Source organism: Hylobates moloch, unplaced genomic scaffold (genome assembly GCF_009828535.3).
Source record: "Hylobates moloch isolate HMO894 unplaced genomic scaffold, HMol_V3 SCAFFOLD_14, whole genome shotgun sequence".
Classification (NCBI taxonomy): Eukaryota; Metazoa; Chordata; class Mammalia; order Primates; family Hylobatidae; genus Hylobates; species Hylobates moloch.
In genome coordinates this window covers 1795481-1814177 of record NW_026652289.1, presented here as the reverse complement: position 1 = coordinate 1814177, position 18697 = coordinate 1795481, and the positions used below count along the sequence as shown (strand labels likewise).

General features: G+C 44.1%; 1 protein-coding gene across 3 annotated transcripts in view; it reads right to left on the bottom strand.

Annotated features, from left to right (window-relative positions):
- UBE2G2 (ubiquitin conjugating enzyme E2 G2) overlaps positions 1-17105 on the bottom strand; it is a 35725-nt gene extending 18620 nt beyond the window's left edge. The window contains exons 1-3 of one of the 3 annotated variants that reach the window (XM_058427398.1): positions 16729-17105; positions 520-555; positions 380-425 (exon numbers count right to left, since the gene is read on the bottom strand). In XM_058427398.1, coding sequence (XP_058283381.1) covers positions 380-425; positions 520-555; positions 16729-16771 — 125 coding nt within the window. In that variant the 5' untranslated portion in view covers positions 16772-17105. Of the gene's footprint in view, positions 1-379; positions 426-519; positions 556-14403; positions 14715-16728 lie in introns of those variants that run through there. The other 2 variants (XM_032176123.2, XM_058427399.1) reach the window with 2 other exon arrangements.
- Between the last annotated feature and the right edge of the window lie 1592 nt (positions 17106-18697).

Sequence of the window (18697 nt, the reverse complement as noted above, 5' to 3'; positions counted from 1 at the left end):
GGACCCTTTTCTCATTAAAATTTCAGACCTGTAGGGACTACTTTTGGAAGGCAAAGCCACCTACACCATTTGAGGTTATTTTAACCACGATCATACAACATTCCAAAATTACCACCTTAAAACTCTCAAATATATAATACATATATTACATAATTATAACTAAACCTTTGATTGGCTCTAAGGAAACACTCGGTTCTTTTGGATCAACACTCAGGTTCTCTGCTTTCAGACCAGCAGCCTAGACGAGAGCTGGGCATTACTGGAGAACTTAGTCTTTTTTCCAGCTGATGCTTTTGGGCATAGTCACACTGGCTGATGTGATTCTTACATCTGACTCCCAGCAAAGCCCTAAAAACTAGTACACCTAAGATTAACTTACATGATCAATGCCTCCCATTCAAAAAAATTCTCTTCATTCATGGGGCCTGTAGGGTGAGAAAAAATTTCACAACATTTTAGCTTTGAAGGAACTTTGGCAATTAAAAGTAAATTATAAGGAAGTTAACTTTGGTACCTTACCTGCTACAATTCCTTCCGGAGGATTCAGTGTTAATTCTATAAAATTAATAAGTAAAACCATTACCAAACAGAATAAATGTTACATTGTCATTTTAACAAAACACCTTTACAAAATATATAAGCCTATAAACCATAGAATATGCATATTAACAAGTGAAAATTCTGTTTGCCCAAAGTGAATACCTAGTACAATAACGGTTCTGATAAAGACTACACAAACAGTTTTTTGGGTTTTTTTTGAGACAGAGTCTCACTCTGTCACCCAGGCTGAAGTGCAGTGGTGCGATCTCAGCTCACTGCAAGCTCTGCCTCCCGGGTTCATGCCATTCTCCTGCCTCAGCCTCCCAAGTAGCTGGGACTACAGGCACCCACCGCCACGCCCGGCTAATTTTTTGTATTTTTAGTAGAGACAGGGTTTCACCGTGTTAGCCAGCATGGTCTAGATCTCCTGACCTCGTGATCCGCCAGCCTCGGCCTCCCAAAGTGCTGGGATTACAGGCATGAGCCACCGCGCCGGCCCAAATAGTTCTTTATACCAACAAAACATAGACTTTTCATTTTTGTTTTTACAAATGCAAAAGCAAACATAAGGGGTAAACTGTCTTTCCAAACTGTTCCTGCTGGTTACTTTGTTGTTTAGTTTTGAGACAGGGTCTCACTCTGGTTGCCCAGGCTGGAGTGCAGTGGGCAGAGTACTGGGGAAATTAATAAAACAGTAAGCAAACATACAGAAAAAAAAAAAAATCATTGAAACCAAAAGGTGGTTCTTTGAAGAGACAGAAAATTAATAAATCCTTGCCAAATAAATATAAGGTATAAGGACTGAAAAAGAAATAAAACTCATTATTCACAGATGCTATATCCATATACACAGGAAAGCCCAAAAGAATCTAAGGATAATTAGTAAAAGTGGGTTTGGCACAGTTGCTGAATATGAGGTGTATATATATATATATATATATATATATAGAGAGAGAGAGAGAGAGAGAGAGAGAGATAAAGAGATATATATATAAAGATAAAGAGATATATATAAAGATATATATAGACATATATATAAAGATATATATATAAAGAGACATATATAAAGATATATATATACATGTAAAGATATATATAGATACATATATAAAGATATATATAAAGATATATAGATACATATATAAAGATATATATAAAGAGATATATATATAAAGAGATATATATAAAGATATATATAGAGAGATATATATATAAAGATATATATATAAAGATATATAAAAATGCAAACAATCAAGAATAGCCAAGACATTATCTTTAAAAAGAATAAACAGAGGGCCGGGCGCGGTGGCTCACATCTGTAATCCCAGCATTTTGGAAGGCCAAGGTGGGTGGATCACCTGAGGTCAGGAGTTCGAGACCAGCCTGGCCAACATGGCGAAACCCCGTCTCTACTAAAAATAGAAAAGTTAGCTGGGCGTGGTGGCATGCACCTGTAGTCCCAGCTACTTGGGAGGCTGAGGCAGGAGAATCACTTGAACCCGGGAGGTGGAGGTTGCAGTGAGCGGAGATCATGCCACTGCACTCCAGCCTGGGCGACAGAGCAAGACTCCATCTCAAAAAAAAAAAAAAACAGAAAGCTTCATCTATGAGTTACCAAGCCTTCCTTACAGAGCTATGGAAATTAAGGCAACGGAGCACTGGCTCAAAGTTACATTGAACAATGGGGCAGAAGAGAGAACCCAGAAGCATACCTGTGCCAACACAGACCCTGACTCGAGGGAACACAGAGCTATGGCCCAGAGGCAAAGGGCAGTCTTTTCCATGAATGATGCTCATCTCTAAGACAAAAAAAAAAATCAAACTTTCCCCATCTCACACCACATATAAAAATCAAAATAGGTAAGAAGAAAAATGGAGGCAGAGTTGAACAGAGCCACTGCCAGAGTCAACACTCTGTGGTCCAAACGCCTGTGTCCCCCAAAAATTCCTATGTTGAATCCTAATGTATGTGGTATTGGAAGGTGGGGCCTTTGGGAGGAGATTAGGTCAGGAGGGCAGAACTCTCATGAATGGAGTTAGTGCCTTTGTAAGAAGAAACAAGAGATTTGCCTCTTGGCCATGTAAGGGCACAAGGAGAAGACAGTCATCTGCAAACCAGGAAGACAGCCCTCACTGGACTTCCCAGCCTCCAGGATTGGGAGCAATAAATGTTTGTTGTTTAAGCTCCCTGGTCTTTGGTATTTTTTTACAGCAGCCTGAACTGACTAAAACAGACGGCAAATAAGCACATGAGAAAATGCTCAACAGTGTGAATCATAAGGTAATGCAAATTAAAACCACAATAAGATACACCTCAATAGCTTCAGCATTATCAATATCTTTAGTCACAAAAGAATGGCCAAAAGCAAAGACTTAAACTGCCAGCAAGTTTAGCAAGTAGATCTCTCATGCACCACTAATGGGAATGCAAAATGGTTTGGTTACCCTTTGGGAAAGAAGTTTGACCATTTCTACTAAAATTAAATATATACTGACCCTAAGACCCAGCAATTGTACTGGGTCTTATGTTGCCATAGAATTTTTTGTGAATGTTCATAGTAGCTAAATTTGTAATAGCCTCAAACTGGAAACAACCCAAATGTCCATTGATATGGTTTGGCTTTGTGTCCCCACCCAAATGTCATCTTGAATTGTAATCTCCAGGTGTTGAGGGAGGAACCTAGTGGGAGGTGACTGGATCATGGGGGCAATTTCCTCCATGCTGTTCTCATGACAGTGAGTTCTCATGAGATCTGGTGGTTTTATAAGTGTTCGAAAGTTCCTCCTTCACTCTTCTTTCTTGCCACCTTGTGAAGAAGGTGCTTGCTTTGCCTTCGGCTTCTGTCATGATAAGTTTCCTGAGGCCTCCCTAGCCATGTGGAACTGTGAGTCAATTAAACCTCTTTCCTTTATAAATTACCCAGTCTCAGGGAAGTTCTTATAGGAGTGTGAAAATAGACGAATACAGTAAATTGGTATCAGGGGTACTGCTATGAAGATAACCTGAAAATGTGGACGCAACTTCGGAACTGGGTAGCAGACAGAGGTTGGAACAGTTTGGAGGGCTTAGAAGAAGGAAGATGTGGGAAAGTCTGGAACTTCCTAGAGACTTGCTGAATGCTTTTGACCAAAATGCTGATAGTGACATGGACAATGAAGCCCAGGCTGAGGTGGTCTGAAAAAAGACATGAGGAACTTCTTGGGAACTGAAGCAAAGGTCACTCTTGCTATGTTTCAACAAAGAGAATGCTGAGATTTTGCCCCTGCCCTAGAGATCTGTGGAACTTTGAACTTGAGAGAGATGATCTGAAATTGGAACTTGTGTTTAAAAGGAAAGCAGGGAATAAAAGTTTGAAAACTTTGCAGCATGACGGTGCAATAAAAAAGAAAAACCCATTTTCTGGAGAGAAATTCAAGGCAGCTGCAGAAATTCACATAAGTAACAAGAAGCCAAATATTAATCGCCAAGACAATGGGGTAAATGTCTCCAGAGCAGCAGCCCCTTCCATCACAAGCAGGGAGGCCTAGGAGGGAAAAATGGTTTTGTGGGCCAGGCCCAGCCCCGCCGCTACTCTGTGCAGCCTTGGTACTTGGTGCCCTGTGTCCCAGCTGTTCCAGCTCCAGCCATGGCTAAAAGGGGCCAAGGTACAGCTCAGGCTGTTGCTTCAGAGGGTGCAAACCCCAAGCCTTGGCAGCTTCCACGTGGTGTTGGGCCTGTGGGTGCAAAGAATTCAGTAACTGATGTTTGGGAACCTTCACCTACATTTCAGAGGATGTATGGAAATGCCCGGATGTCCAGACAGAAATCTGCTGCAGGGGCAGGGCCCTCATGGAGAACCTCTGCTAGGGCACTGCAGAAGGGAAATGTGGGGTTGGAGCTCCCAGAGTCTCCACTGGGGCACTGCCTAGTGGTGCTGTGAGAAGAGGACAACCATCCTCCAGACCCCAGAACAGTAGATCCACCAAGAGCTTTGCACTGTGCACCTAGAAAAGCCGAAGACACTCAATGCCCACCATGAAAGTAGCTGAAGGGGGTGGGTGCAGGAGCGCTGTACCCTACAAAGCCACAGGGGTGGAGCTGCCCAAGACCATGAAAGCCACTTCCTGTATCAGTGTGCCCTGGATGTGAGACACGGGGTCACAAAGGAGACCATTTTGAGCTTTAAGATTCAATGACTGCCCAGCCGGATTTCAGACTTGCATGGGAGCCTGTAGCCCTTTGTTTTGGCCAATTTCTTCCACTGGAAATGGGAGTATTTATCCAATGCCTGTATTTCCATTGTATCTTGAAAGTAACTAACTTGCTTTTGATTTTACAGGCTGCTAGGCAGAAGGGACTTACCTTGTCACAGATGAGACTTTGGACTTGGACTTTTGAGTTAATGAAGAAATGAATTAAGACTTTGGGGGCCTTGCTGGGAAGGCATGATTTGTTTTGAAATGGAATGGTTTTGAAAGGAACATGAGATTTGGGAGGGGTCGGGGGAGAAATGATATGGTTTGGCTTTGTGTCCCTACCCAAATCTCACCTTGACTTGTAATCCCCAAAGTGTTGAGCGAGGAACCTGGAAGGAGGTGACTGGATCATGGGGGCAGTTTCCCTCATGCTGTTCTCCTGATAGCGAGTTCTCAGGAGATCTGATGGTTCTATAAGTGTGTGGCAAGTTCTTTCTTGGCTTGCTCTTCTCTCTCCTACCACCTTGAGAAGGGGTCTGTTTCCCCTTCTTCCATGATTATAAATTTCCTGAGGCCTTGCCATTTATGCAGAACTGTGAGTCAACTAAACCTCTTTCCTTTAAAATTACCCAGTCTCAGGTAGTATTTTTATAGCAGTATAAGAACGGGCTAATGTATCGATTAACCATTTAATGAACCCACAACCTTGTGTAGAACAAGGCCTACCCAAGGAAAAGTTATTTCACTCAAAATGCCACTAACACCTGCTGAGAAGCCCTGATCCAGGGAACAGAGGTCCTGAAGAGACCTAAGTGCTGTCACAAGGGTGTGCTGACACCCAGAAGTGAGAGGAGGCAGAGTGGCAAGGAGGGGCCAGCAAGGCAAGCCAAAGGCAAGTGCTGGCCCCAAGGGCCAAGTGCATTAAACATTTCAGGGGCAGATGGGAACTGAATGTGAATGAGGTCAAGTACCAAGCCGACTAAGACCTTGGATTTCACAAGACACACCCTGATGGTCTCCCTCTGTGTCTCTTCATGTGGAGCAGATCAGGAGAAATAACCACAGAACCTAATTTGCCAGGCTTCCTACACCCAGTCATCTAAAATCTAGTCCCATTCTTGTGTCTCGAGCCAAACCGCCTAATTATAAGAAAAAAATAACAGATTAAGGCAGACAGACTGTAAACTGCTAAGCAGGTAGGGTGCGGGAGAAACACAATGTCAGTGGGCAACTAAGTAGAGGCCTGGCAGCAGAACACACAAAAGTTTTACAAATCACTTTCGTGGGACCATGAAGAAGAGCTCGTACCAAAGACAGCTGGCTTTATTCTTCATCTGGAGTTCCCCTTTGGCACTCCCCTGTGTGACACCCTCCCTTAGGGAGGGGAAAGGGTGGTCTAAAAACTGCAGCTCCAGACCTGCTCCTGGTGATGCAGGCTCTGCACAGAGACCTGCCCGGGTGTGCGCTGGCCTTCCCGCCAGCTTTGTTATTCAACAGTGGCCTCTACTGGTCAATAAAGAATTACAGCAAATGAGTTCAGAGGCTGGAGGGAATGGTTCTGGACACTTGATTTTTTCCATTTTGTTTTTTGCTTCCAAAGCATATACGTGCGTACACAAAATAATATACAGTTTCATGTTTACTGATAAGAAACAAGTTCAAAAAAAGACGAATCTTAGTATCAGGGAAATTTTCAAAGGCCATTCCTTGCCACTTAAAATGGCTTAACAAATAGCTACCACACAAAGTGAAATATAAATTTAACCTTTGACCCAGCAATTCCATTTCTAGGAATCCATCCCACAGATAACATTGGTGAAGATAAAAGATGTATACACAGGCTATTCATTTCAGGACTATTTGTAAAAACAAAAAGAAATTAAAAAGGACTCGAGTGTCTATCAACAGAGGACCAGTCAAATTATGATACATATACCAGTGGGGTACTTTGCAGCTATAAATACCTCTAACTGCTAGTACAGAACAAACTTCAGGACATATTACATGAAAAAAAACAAGGTGGAGAAAAGTGTGTAACTAGGGCCTTTAATGAGGTAATTAAAATTAATGTGGTCATTAGGGTGGACCTTAATCCAATCTGACTAATGTCCTTTTAAGAAGAGATGAGGACACAGGCATAGAGGACAGGGCCTCAGAAGAAACCAGCCCTGCCCTATCATTGATCTTGGACTTCCAGCCTCCAGGACTATGAGGAAATACATTTCTGTTGTTTAAGCCGTGCCCAGCCTGTGTGGTAGAGCAGCCCTAGCAAACACAGTGCTGAAACAACTGCACTGACATTCACAAATAATTTACAAATAAACCTTGGCCTTTATGTCACACCATATGGAAAACTTTGATATGGATCCTAAACCTAAATATAAGAGCTGAAACTATAAAACATCTATCAGAAATCATAGGAGAAAATCCTACTGCCACCTGATGTTTGGCAGTTATTTCTTAAATATAACACAATAGCAAGAAATATTTTAAAAGTCAATAATTGAATTTTATTGAAATAATAAAAACTCTCCTTTTTTATTTTTTATTTATTTATTTTTTGAGACGGAGTCCTGCTCTGTCACCCAGGCTGGAGTGCAGTGGCGCGATCTCAGCTCACTGCAAGCTCCGCCTCCCGGGTTCACACCACTCTCCTGCCTCAGCCTCGTGAGTAGCTGCGACTACAGGCGTCCCCCACCATGCCTGGCTAATTTTTTGTATTTTTAGTAGAGAGGGGGGTTTCACCGTGTTAGCCAGGATGGTCTCGATCTCCTGACCTTGTGATCCGCCAGTCTCGGCCCACAAAGTGCTGGATTACAGGCATGAGCCACTGCGCCCGGCCAAAGAACTAAAACTTAAGAAAATCAACACAGTTTTAAAAGAAGCAAAGACTCAAGTCACTTCATCAAAAAAGACATATGGATGGCAAATAAACACATGAAATGATGCTCAACATCACGAGTCTTATGGAAATGCAAATCAAAACCTCAGTAAGGGCCGGGGGCGGTGGCTCACGCCCATAAATCCCAGCACTTTGGGAGGCGAGGCGAACTCCTGAGGTCAGGAGTTAGAGACCAGCCTAGCTAACATAGTGAAACCCCGTTTCTACTAAAAATACAAAAATTAGCCAGGTGTGGTGGCACACGCCTGTAGCCCCAGCTACTTGGGAAGCTGAGGCAGGAGAATTACTTGAAGCCAGGAGGCAGATGTTGCAGTGAGCCGAGATCATGCCACTGCACTCCAGCCTGGATGACAGAGCGAGAGCACCTCAAAAAAAATAAAAATAAAAATAAAAAACCTCAGTAAGACTGCTATACACCCAATAGAATGGCTAAAATTTTTAAAACTGGATGGGCGCAGTGGCTCACAGTTGTAATTCCAACACTTTGGGAGGCCAAGACGGGCAGATTGCTTGGGCCCACGAGTTTGAGACAAGCCTGGGCAACATGGCGAAACCCTATCTCTACCAAAAATACAAAAATTAGCTAAGCAAGGTGGCATGCGACTGTAATCCCAGCTTCTTGGGAGGCTGAGGTGGCAGGATTGCTTGAGCCTGGGAGGCAGAGGCTGCCGTGAGCCATGACTACACCACTACACTCTAGCCTGAGTGACAGAGTGAGAACCTGTCTCAAAAAAAAAAAAAAAAGAAAAGAAAGAAAAGAAAAGAAAACAAAAAACAACTGGCCACGCCAAGTGTCAGCAAGGAGGTGGGGCAACGGGAACGCTTAATACACTGCTAGGGAAATGTGAACTAGAGGAAAACAGTTTGGCCATTTCTTTAAAAATTAAACATACACTTCCCATTATAACCCTGGTTAGTTACACAGGAGAAATAAAAGCATATATCCACAGAAAGACATGTACACAAACGTTCATAGCAGGTTTATTTCTAATAGCCTAGATCTGGAAACAATCCAAATGTCCATCAACAGGTAAATACATAAACAAATTGTAGTCTATCCATGCAATGGGCTACTACTCCGCAATAAAAAAGAACAAAATACTGACAACACAAATGAAATCTCAATATAATAATGCTGAATGAAATAAGTCTGACAAAAGGAAAATACAAAACAACCTACATGGTAGGTGAAAGTAGATGGGTCACTGCCTGAGAACTGGGGCAGAAGAAGGGAGGAAGGGAGAGATAAATTAAAAAGGGGGCAGGAGGAAACTTTTGGGGATAATAGACACATTCATCACCTTGACTGTGGTGATGGTTTCATGGGAATACACACATATCACAACTCACCAAATTCTATGCTTCAATACATCAGTTTACTATACATCAATAGTACTTCAAAGCCTTTTTTTTAAGGTGGCTGGGGAAAAAAAGACAGCATAAAGGCTAAAAAGATGAAGCACAAACAGGGACAAAATAATTATAGCATGTATAACCAACACAAGATTAGGGGTACATAAAGGGATGGGAATATAGAAAGAACTACAAGTCAATAAGAAATAAGACAATTCACGTAAAATTGGTTAAAAAAAAAAACATGAACAGACATTTCACAAAGGAAAAAATATGAATGGCCTATCTACATGAAAGGATGCTCAACTTCATTCAGAGTCACAGATGTACAAATTAAAACCTCAAGATACCACATCATACTCATCAGATCACTAAAAATGAAACACAGCACACTACCAAGGTGTTAGCAACCATGATCAGCACTGGGAATGTTCAGCTGCTGCTAACAGCAATACATACTGGACAATTACACTGAAAAACAGTTCGGCATTACCTAGTAAAGCTGATTATGAGTGTTCTGTGACCCTGTGTTACGACCCAAATGTGTTCACCAAGATACATATTCAAAAACATTCACAGCAGCATTATTTGTAAAAATAAAAAATTGGAAATAACTCAAATGTCTAAAGATTAAATGGATGAATTCTGGCTTATTCACAAAATGAAATACTACTCAACAGTGAACATAAACTAAGGCTACAGTTATGCACGACATAATGCCATTTCAGTAGAGGATAGGTTGCATATACGAAGAGGGTCCCCTAAGATTATAATGGAGCTGAGAGATTCCAATCACTAATGATGTGTGTTACATTTTGCCTGCAGTATTCAGTACAGTCACATGCTGCACAGGTTTGTAGCCTAGGAGCAACAGGCTCCACCATATAGCCTAGGTGTGTAGTAGGCACTACCATTTGGGTTTGTGTAAGTACACTCTAGGATGTTTATACAATGACGAAATCATCTAACAACACGTTTCTCACTACCCTGGCATTAAGTGACATGACTATAAATGCTTCAACATACATGAATTTCAGAAACAAGGCTGAGCAAAAGATTTGATTCACAGAACACATATTGTATAATTCCATTTCTACTAAGTTCAAAAACAGGTAAAAGTAAACAATATGTTAAGTGGTATATATAAAGAAAAGAAAGATTTATACAAAATTCAGAAGGGCAGTTAAGTTTTGGTGGTGGTAGGATGGAGCACAAAGACTTCCAAGTTGCTGCCACTGTTCCATTGAAACTGGTGCCATGGACACAGATATTCATTTTACCATTTAATCTGAACATACACCTTTTCTATACTTCTACGTATACAATATTCTTCACAACAAAAAGTTTTAAAACTGGGCAAGACCCTGTCTGTACAAAAATAAAGTTTTTAAAAACTAAAAAGGGGCAATCATGGGGAAACATGACAGTAATAGGAAGGACAGATTGAGTCTGGTGGTTCAGGGAGGGCTCCTCCCTGTAGTGGGGAGGGCACAAGTGATGAAACCAGCCAGGGAAGGAAACGGTCACTGCACCCAGGAGCCCAGGAGAGGAGCATATCAAGCCTGGAGAGTTAGTGGACGGCAATGAGGCCAGGAGGGCTGGAGGAGAGGGAGCCAGGGGAGAGCATGCAGAGCCACACAGGGCACCATGAGAACTCTGGTTCTGCTGCGACAAGGGTCCTGAGCAGGGCGGCATGATCACTCTGCCACGCTGAGGGCAGAGGAAAATGTGTCGAGAGCAGGCAGTAGAGGACCCAGCTGGATTCTACGCAAGAATCTAGGCCAGAGGTGAGAGGTGCTTGGACCAGCAGGGAGCAGTGAGTTAAGGCTGGGATGAAGTCTAAAGGAAGGACACCAGATTACACGTAGCTATAAAAGAGAGGTATTAAGGACATTCTAAGGATTTTAGCCCAACAACTGGAAGAACAAGGCTGCTGTCAGTGCAGAGGGGGAAGGCTGTGTCAACAATGACAGCGGAAAACGCAGCTCAGTTTTAGAGCTCAGTTTCATACACGTAAGTTTTGGGTTCCTATTAGATACTGTACTGGGTTAGCGTCCCCTGAAAATTCAAGTACACCCAGGCTCTGTGACTGTGACCTTATTTAGACCAGATTGGGTCTTTGCAGATGTAATTGAGTTAAAATGAGGTCACATCAATTAGGTGGGCCCTAAACCCAATTACTGGTGTTCTTTTAAGAGAGAATATGGGCACCAATGCACACAGGGGGAAGATGGCCAGGTGAAGATGGAGGCAGAGATTGGAATTACACTACCTCAAGCAAGAGAACGACAATAAATGCCAAGGATGACCAACAATCACCATTAGCTGGAAGAGGCAAGTAAGGGTTCTCCCCTCCAGCCCTCAAGAGGAAGAATGACCCCATCAACACCTTTATTTTAAGATGTCTGGTCTCCAGAACTGTAAAAGAATGAATTTCTGTTGTGCTAAGCCCCCCATGGGCAGCCCACTTCTACCTGGGTCTATCTCTGACACTCCTAGGAAAGGCTGGATGATGAATGAAGACAGAACATCAAGATAAGACAGCAGTTTACAACAACTGAGTTCTTCCCTGGCTCTTCTTTTTTCCTGTTAATGAACCTAGGCAAAATCATGTCTGTTGCTCAATTCCGTAAAATCTGTAAAATTAGGGGGCCTGAACAGAATCACAGCCAAGGTCCCACCGCCTCTGAATTTCTGCAGTTCTACGACTACTCCCAAATACAATAAAGTGTGCCTGAACATCTATCCAAATCTATCTAAACCCCTTCTATGTAGAGATTGATTCTGTCAAGTCCACCTTTACACTGGAATGTGCCACCTTAAAATACATTATGAGGACAAACTAGATGTTAAGATACACAAAAAAAACCACTAAATGATACACAAAAAATAAACACTAAATTTTACCACATTATTAAGACACAGTCCCCTCAATAACAAAGTCCCCTCAATAACACAATGTATTCATCTTCTGTCACTGCTGTAACAAATTACCACAAATTTAGTGATTTAAAACAATACTCATTGATGATCTCAGAGTTTCCAAGTGTCAGAAGTCTGAACACAGCATGGGCCAGCTAGTTCTCTGCTCAGAGTCTCACCAGGCCTGCCACTCCAAGTTTACTGAGGTTGCTGACAGAATTCATTTCCACGGGGCTGTTGGTCTGGGGTCATTCTCAGCTTCTTGAGGCTGCCCCCTTCCTTAGGTCATGGCTCCTTCTTCCATCTTCACAGCCAGCCACAGAAGGTAGAGATCTTGTCATATGTTGAATCTCTCTGACTGCCCCCATCCTGCCTTCACTGCGTGCTTTTGAGCCTTGTGTGATCATTGGATCCTCCAAGGTAATCCAGAATAATCTCCCTCTCTTTAGGTCTGCTGATTAGTAACCTGACTTACATCTCCAAAGTCCCTCCACCGCAGTACTAGAAAGTGCTTGAATAACTAGGGCATGGGAATCTTAGGGAGATATGTTTAGAGTTATACCTTCCACACATAGTCCAAAATTTCATGTTAACATGTAAAAACACACAATACACTTCTGTGACAAACCTTCGGAAATCAACCATTATTTAGGTCTTATTACTGCAAACTAATTGACAATACAATTGAAATAACAGATGAAGCTTCTGTCAGGACAGTAACAAGGAGAACATACCTTTGCTAATGCAAATATCCTTAGAAAATGCAAGTTCAACAATGCAAAGACTAGCCTGAAGCAGCAGCCTGAACTTAATTTCCTATGCAGGGGTTTAACGATTTTCTTCTCAATAAAAATGAGAAAATACCTGCTCACAGTCTAGCCTAACCCTAGAAATAGGGCTAAAATAAAACTAAAACAGAGACACAAACACGAACCAGGATACCAAGAAATGGTAGGTGTTCACACATCTGACCCACCAGCCAGGTTTCCCATGAGGACACAGAAGTAACAGTCCTCCACATCCAACCCTCTGTTCGAGTATGAACGTTGTCAGAATCAAAATGGAGTCACTTTCGCCAAATCCTGACAACATGGAGTGAGGTCAAGATGAAGACAGAAAAATCAGCCAGGTGTAGGGGCACGTGCCTGTAGTCTCAGCTACTCAGGAGGATTGAGAGGATAGCTTGAGCCCAGGTCAAGGCTTGCAATGAGCTGTGGTTGTGCCACTGCACTCCAGCCTGGGTGACAGAGCAAAACCCTGTCTCAAAAAAATAATAATAAATAATAATAATAATTATTATTATTTGCCAAAATACGCTTAATTTTTATTGCTAAAAAATGCTAACAATCATATGATCCTTCAGCAAGTCATAATCTTTTTGCCGGTGCAGTCTTGCCCGGATATTGATGACTGCTGACTGATCAGGGTGGTAGTTGCTGAAGGCAGGAGTGGCTGTGGTAGTTTCTGAAAATAAGACAACAATTAAGTTTGCCACAGGGACTGACTGTTACTTTCACAAAAGATTGCTCTGTAGTCTGTGATGTTGTTTGACAGCATTTTACCCATAGTGGAACTTCAGTCAAAACTGGAGTCAATATCCTCAAACCCTGCCACTGCTTTATCAACTAAGTTTATGGAACAGTCTCAATCTTTTGTCATTTCAACAATGTTCACAGCATTTTCACCAGGAGTAGATTCCATCTCAAGAATCACTTCTTTGCTCATCTTTAAGACTCAACTCCCCATCTGTTCAAGTTTGATCATGAGATTGTAGCAACTGAATGACATCTTCAGGCTCCACCTCTAATTCCAGTCCCCTTGCTATTTCTACCACACCTGCAGTTGCCTCCTCCCCTTAAAGTCATCCATGAGCGTTGAAATCAACTTTTTCAAATGCCTGTTGTTGATATGGTGACCTCCCATGAATCACAGATGTTCTTAATGCCATCTAGAATGATAAATCCTTTCCAGAAGACTTTTGATTTTCTTTGCCCAGATCCATCAAAAAAATCACTTTTCATGGCAGCTATGGCCTTATGAAATGTATTTCTTAAATAAAAGTCAAAATTGCTCCTGGATCCATGGGCTGCAGAATGGGTGTTGTGTTAGCAGGCATAAAAACATTTATCTCCTTATACATCTCCATCAGAGCTCTTGAGTGACCAGGTGCACTGTCAGGAATGATATTTTGAAAATAATCTTTTTTTCTGAGCAGTAGGTCTCAACAGTGGGCTTATATTCAGTAAACCATGCTGTACAGAGATGTGCTGTCATCCAGGCTGTTTTCCATCTCTAGAGCTCAGAGTAGATTTAGCATAATTTTTAAGGGCCCTAAGATTTTCTGAATGATAAATGAGCACTGGCTTCAACTCAAAGTCAACGTAGTGACCGACATTAGCCCCTAACAGGAGAGTCGCCCTGTCCTTTGAAGCCAGTCATTGACTTCCCTCTAGCTGTTTACGTTGTATATGGCATCTCCTCTCAATACTGTATAAGACTATTTTACGTACCTTGTAAATCTACTGCTTAATTTAGGAGCCACTTTCATCTTGATCTTAGCTAGATCTTCTGGAGAACTTGCTGCTTCACCTTGTGCTTTTGTTATGGAGACAGGTTATTTACTTCAATCTCATGAACCAACCTCTGTTAGCTTCCAATTTTTCTTCTGCAGCTTCCTCACTGCTCTCAGCCTGCATAAAACTGAAGAGTTAGGACCTTGCTCTGGTTTAGGCTTTGGCTTAAGGGAATGTTGTGGCTGGTTTGATCTTCTATCCAAACCACTAAAACTTTCTCCATATCAGCAGTAAGGCTTTTTCACCTTATCATTCATTGTGTTCAACAGAGCAGCACTTTTAATTTCCTTCAAGAACTTTCCTTTGCATTCACAACTTGGCTAACAAGAGACCCAGCTTTCAGCCTATCTTGACTTTCAACATTCCTTCCTCACTAAACTTAATCATTTCTAGATTTTGATTTGAAGTCGGTGGAGTGCAACTCTTCACTTGAACACTTGAGCCCACTGTACAGTTACTATTGGCCTAATTTCAATGTTGTTTTGTCTCAGGGAAGAGACAGGCCGGGAGAGAGATGGGGAAACAGCCAGTCAGTGAAGCACACACAACATTTATTAGGACTACCATCTTTTATGGGCATAGTTCGTGATGCTCCAAAATAATTACAATAGTAACACCAAAGATTACTGATCATAGATCACCGTAATAGATTAAAATGTGACAGAGAGACACGAAGCGAGCAAAAATGGTGCCAACAGACTTGCTCCCATGCAAGGTTGCTTGTAAAAAACTTGTAAACTTGTAAAAAATGCAAGATCTGCGAAGTGAAGCTCAATAAAGCAAAGCGCGCGGGAAAGTGAGGTGTGCCTCTATGTTCTGCTTTAGCAGACACTAGGTGGCGAGCGTTATTTGAACGTTTACAGGAGGCCCTGTGTATCTGCGGCTGCATATCCATGGATTCGACCAACCAGGAATACAAAATATTTGAAAAAAAAAAAAAAAAACAATAAAAAAATGACGATTTAAAAATACAAGTAAAAAAAATCAGTATAACTATTTGCGCAGCATTTACGTTGCATTAGGTACTATAAGTAACCTTGAGATAATTTAAAAGTTATGACAGGCTATGCATACATTAAATGCAAATACCACGCCACTTTATAGTAGGGACTTGAGCATCCGAGGATTTTGGTATCTGCAGGGGGGCCTGGAACCAATCCCCTCCAGATACCAAGGGAAGAATGACCATAAGCGAGTGAGCCTGTATTTGCAATGTTTTGGTCTGCTTAAGCCAAACATCAACTCCCACTGTGCAGTGTCACCAATAGTTTTACGAAATCAAGCTACATGTATATTCACCACGTTTTTTTTTATCACATTCATTCTTTTAGCTTATTTTTAACTTTCTTCCAAAATTACCCTCAATCTAATTACAGAAGCAGCGGCTAACTTTATTAAGAGTTACACATCAGGTATTTTGCTAAGCACTTCACCTGCAGTATCAAGTTTAACCCTTTAAGATAAGGAAACTGCAGGGACAGAGAGAGGAACAAGGTTAAAGAGCTAACAAGCAGAGAGGCCGGGTGTGAACTCAGGCCCTGCTCTTAGGCGGCTACCGTCCTGTCCCCACCAGCGAGTCAGGTTGCTGGCGCTTTCCCCACAATGGCATTCCAAGACTTCTCGCGGCAGTTCTTCCAAGCGGGCATTCGGTGTAAAACGATGGAATGCCAAGTGTTCCTAGGTTCTCATTTCTCCCTTCGCTCTCCTCAGACATTAGAAATATCTAATTTACCGGGTACGAAAGCACTCAAGAGGTTTTCTCAACACTACCTAAGAGGAGTGACAGGTGGCACTGTTCAAAAACCCTTTTCCTTCATTAGAGGGAAAGCCAAAATCTGACCTTCCACCTAAGGCTCCACCAACGAGCCTTTCCCCTTTTAACGCATACACTTTTCCCTCCTAATTCCGCAGCAGCAAGTCAGGCCTTCTTCCTCAAGCTCTCACTGCACGTTCTCAAGGCTGCCAAGAAAAAATAGAAGAGAAAAAAAAAGAGCCCGCAAAGACTTAACTGTGTGTGCTCCCAACTAACACGGCGCCGGCGCTGCCTTTACTGATGCTGGGAAGGCTTCTCTTCACGACTCCACGCGTGAGACCGGGCAGCGGGCGCAGAGCGCGGCACTCCGCGGGACCCACAGCGGGGCTCGCGGTGGAGGCCCCGGGCCCGGCTCCCCCGCCAGGCTCCCTGCCCCAGCCCCGCCAGACGACGCGGGCCCGGGAGCAGGAACGCGGGACGGTGCTAACGGCCCGGGTCCCCGAACTCACGTTTGTACTCGGCCATCAGCCTCTTGAGCGCCGTCCCCGCCATGGCCCCGCAACAGCTGCGCTGAGCGACCTCGCCTCAGCCGCTCGCGTCCCTCCTGCCCCGACACCGGGGACTGCTTCCGGGCCACCGTCGCGGGCCCAGGAACTCTTCCGGGGCGTGGCGCGTAGCGCGCGTGCGCGATCGCCGACGCGCGCTGTCGGGGCGGTGGGAGCTCAACCGGCGGCCGCGGGTACGGTTCTCTTGGCTCCTGCCCCAGCCTTAGTCGCTGTGCGGGGTTGGTTCGGTCCCGGCACTTCCAGAGGCCTCAGGGTCCTGGTCTTGTAGAGACTTCCTGAACGGTGGCGCCTGTTCTAGTGTGTGTGCGCTGCCTGTTCTGTGCCAGCCGCGCGCGGCCGAAGGGCGGGAGGACGGGGGTTCTGGAGGGGAGGATGGTGGTTGGGGAGAGAGAGCGGGGACGAGATAGGAGGTCGGGGGGGGGGGAGGATGGTCGCGGGGCGGTCCGGGGCTGGGGACAAGGGGCCTGAGGCGCGGGGACGCACTGAACGTTCCGACCGTCCCCGGCCGGCCGGGTTTCAGGTTTGAAAAGGTGGGAAGGTTAGCTGTCCTGGCGCTTTTCCTCCACGTGTTGTGCGGCTCCGCTCGAGTTCGGGTCCAGCACCTTCTACTCCGAGGGAGAGAGCCGCGGGGAGAGCCCCGTTCGGGCCCGCGGCTCGAACTGACCGCCGGCTCTGCCGAGCAGCCTCGACCCCAGAGCACCCCCGGGAGGGAGGGCGCGGCTCAGGTCCCTGCCCGAGCCCCTGGGGTGCTGAGAGACTCCCCAGCGTCTCGCGTGGGCTCCCGGCCTCTCCACAGTTAAGGATCCTGTAAGGCGCGAGCCCTTTTCCCATAATGGCTGTAGTGAGTGGGTGTGCTTTCTCGATTGACCAGCTGTGCGTAGGTGAGCGATTTTAACCCACATCCTTACTGACTTCACAGCACAGTAAGTGCTTCGTGGCTGTCCAGTGCAAGGATGTATATACACACACACCTTTGCAAAAAAAGTTTGCATCTCTTGCCTGGCTGTTTGTTGCAATAACCTATCATTTGTCTTTTCCTTTCCAGCATTGCAGATGATCCCTTTAAAAGAAGTCTGATCACATTCACAAGCTGCTCCGCCCATTTCACTCAGTAAAGCTTAAGTCCTGCAGTGCTTTGCTCTGCCTCCAGCCACCCCGCCGTCCTCCCAGACCCTCCCTCCCTCTCACTCCACTCCAGCTGTCGTGGCCTGGTTCAGACTCCCTGACTCTTCCCTCCCCGGAAACACTTTCTAGCGGCTCTTGTCCCCGACTCTTCCCACCCTCTTTCAGTCTTTGCTCCAATGTTGCCTCTTCAGCTTGGCCTAGGCCATCACCACCCGGCCTTCACCGCATACATTTTTCTCTGCAACACCTACTCAACACACCGTACTATAGAACCTACTAGCATGCTATAAATGTATTACCCTTATCTGTTGCCTCTAACCAAAAGCGTGTTCCATGAGAGCCACGGGTCCCTGCCTACTTCTGTCTTGTTTCTGGGGCAGCCTCTGTACCTGGACACCGTATACTCTTAACACGGATTTGTCAAATCAAATGAAATTTAACAATACAAACTTCACAAGTATGCATAGTGTAGGAAAATTCCCAAAAATTCAAAATTTCAGACTACCTCTATCTTTTCAAATGACCACAGTGCTTTATAAAAATGACATGGTCTTTTGAGGCTGTTTCAGAGAGTAATTTGTGCAAATGCAATGTGCAAAAAGTCACAGTGGAGGTGTTTCCTCCCCCATTCAAGAGCTGCTCTCTCTCTAATCAGACAGCACCCCACACCCCAAGGCAGTCTGACCAGTGCTACTAAAGGAAAGCAGCTCCCCTATTCCAGTTACGGGAAATGTGGGCAATAAAGCATTACTGTCAGTGCCGTGATGCTCACTGTAACATCATATGC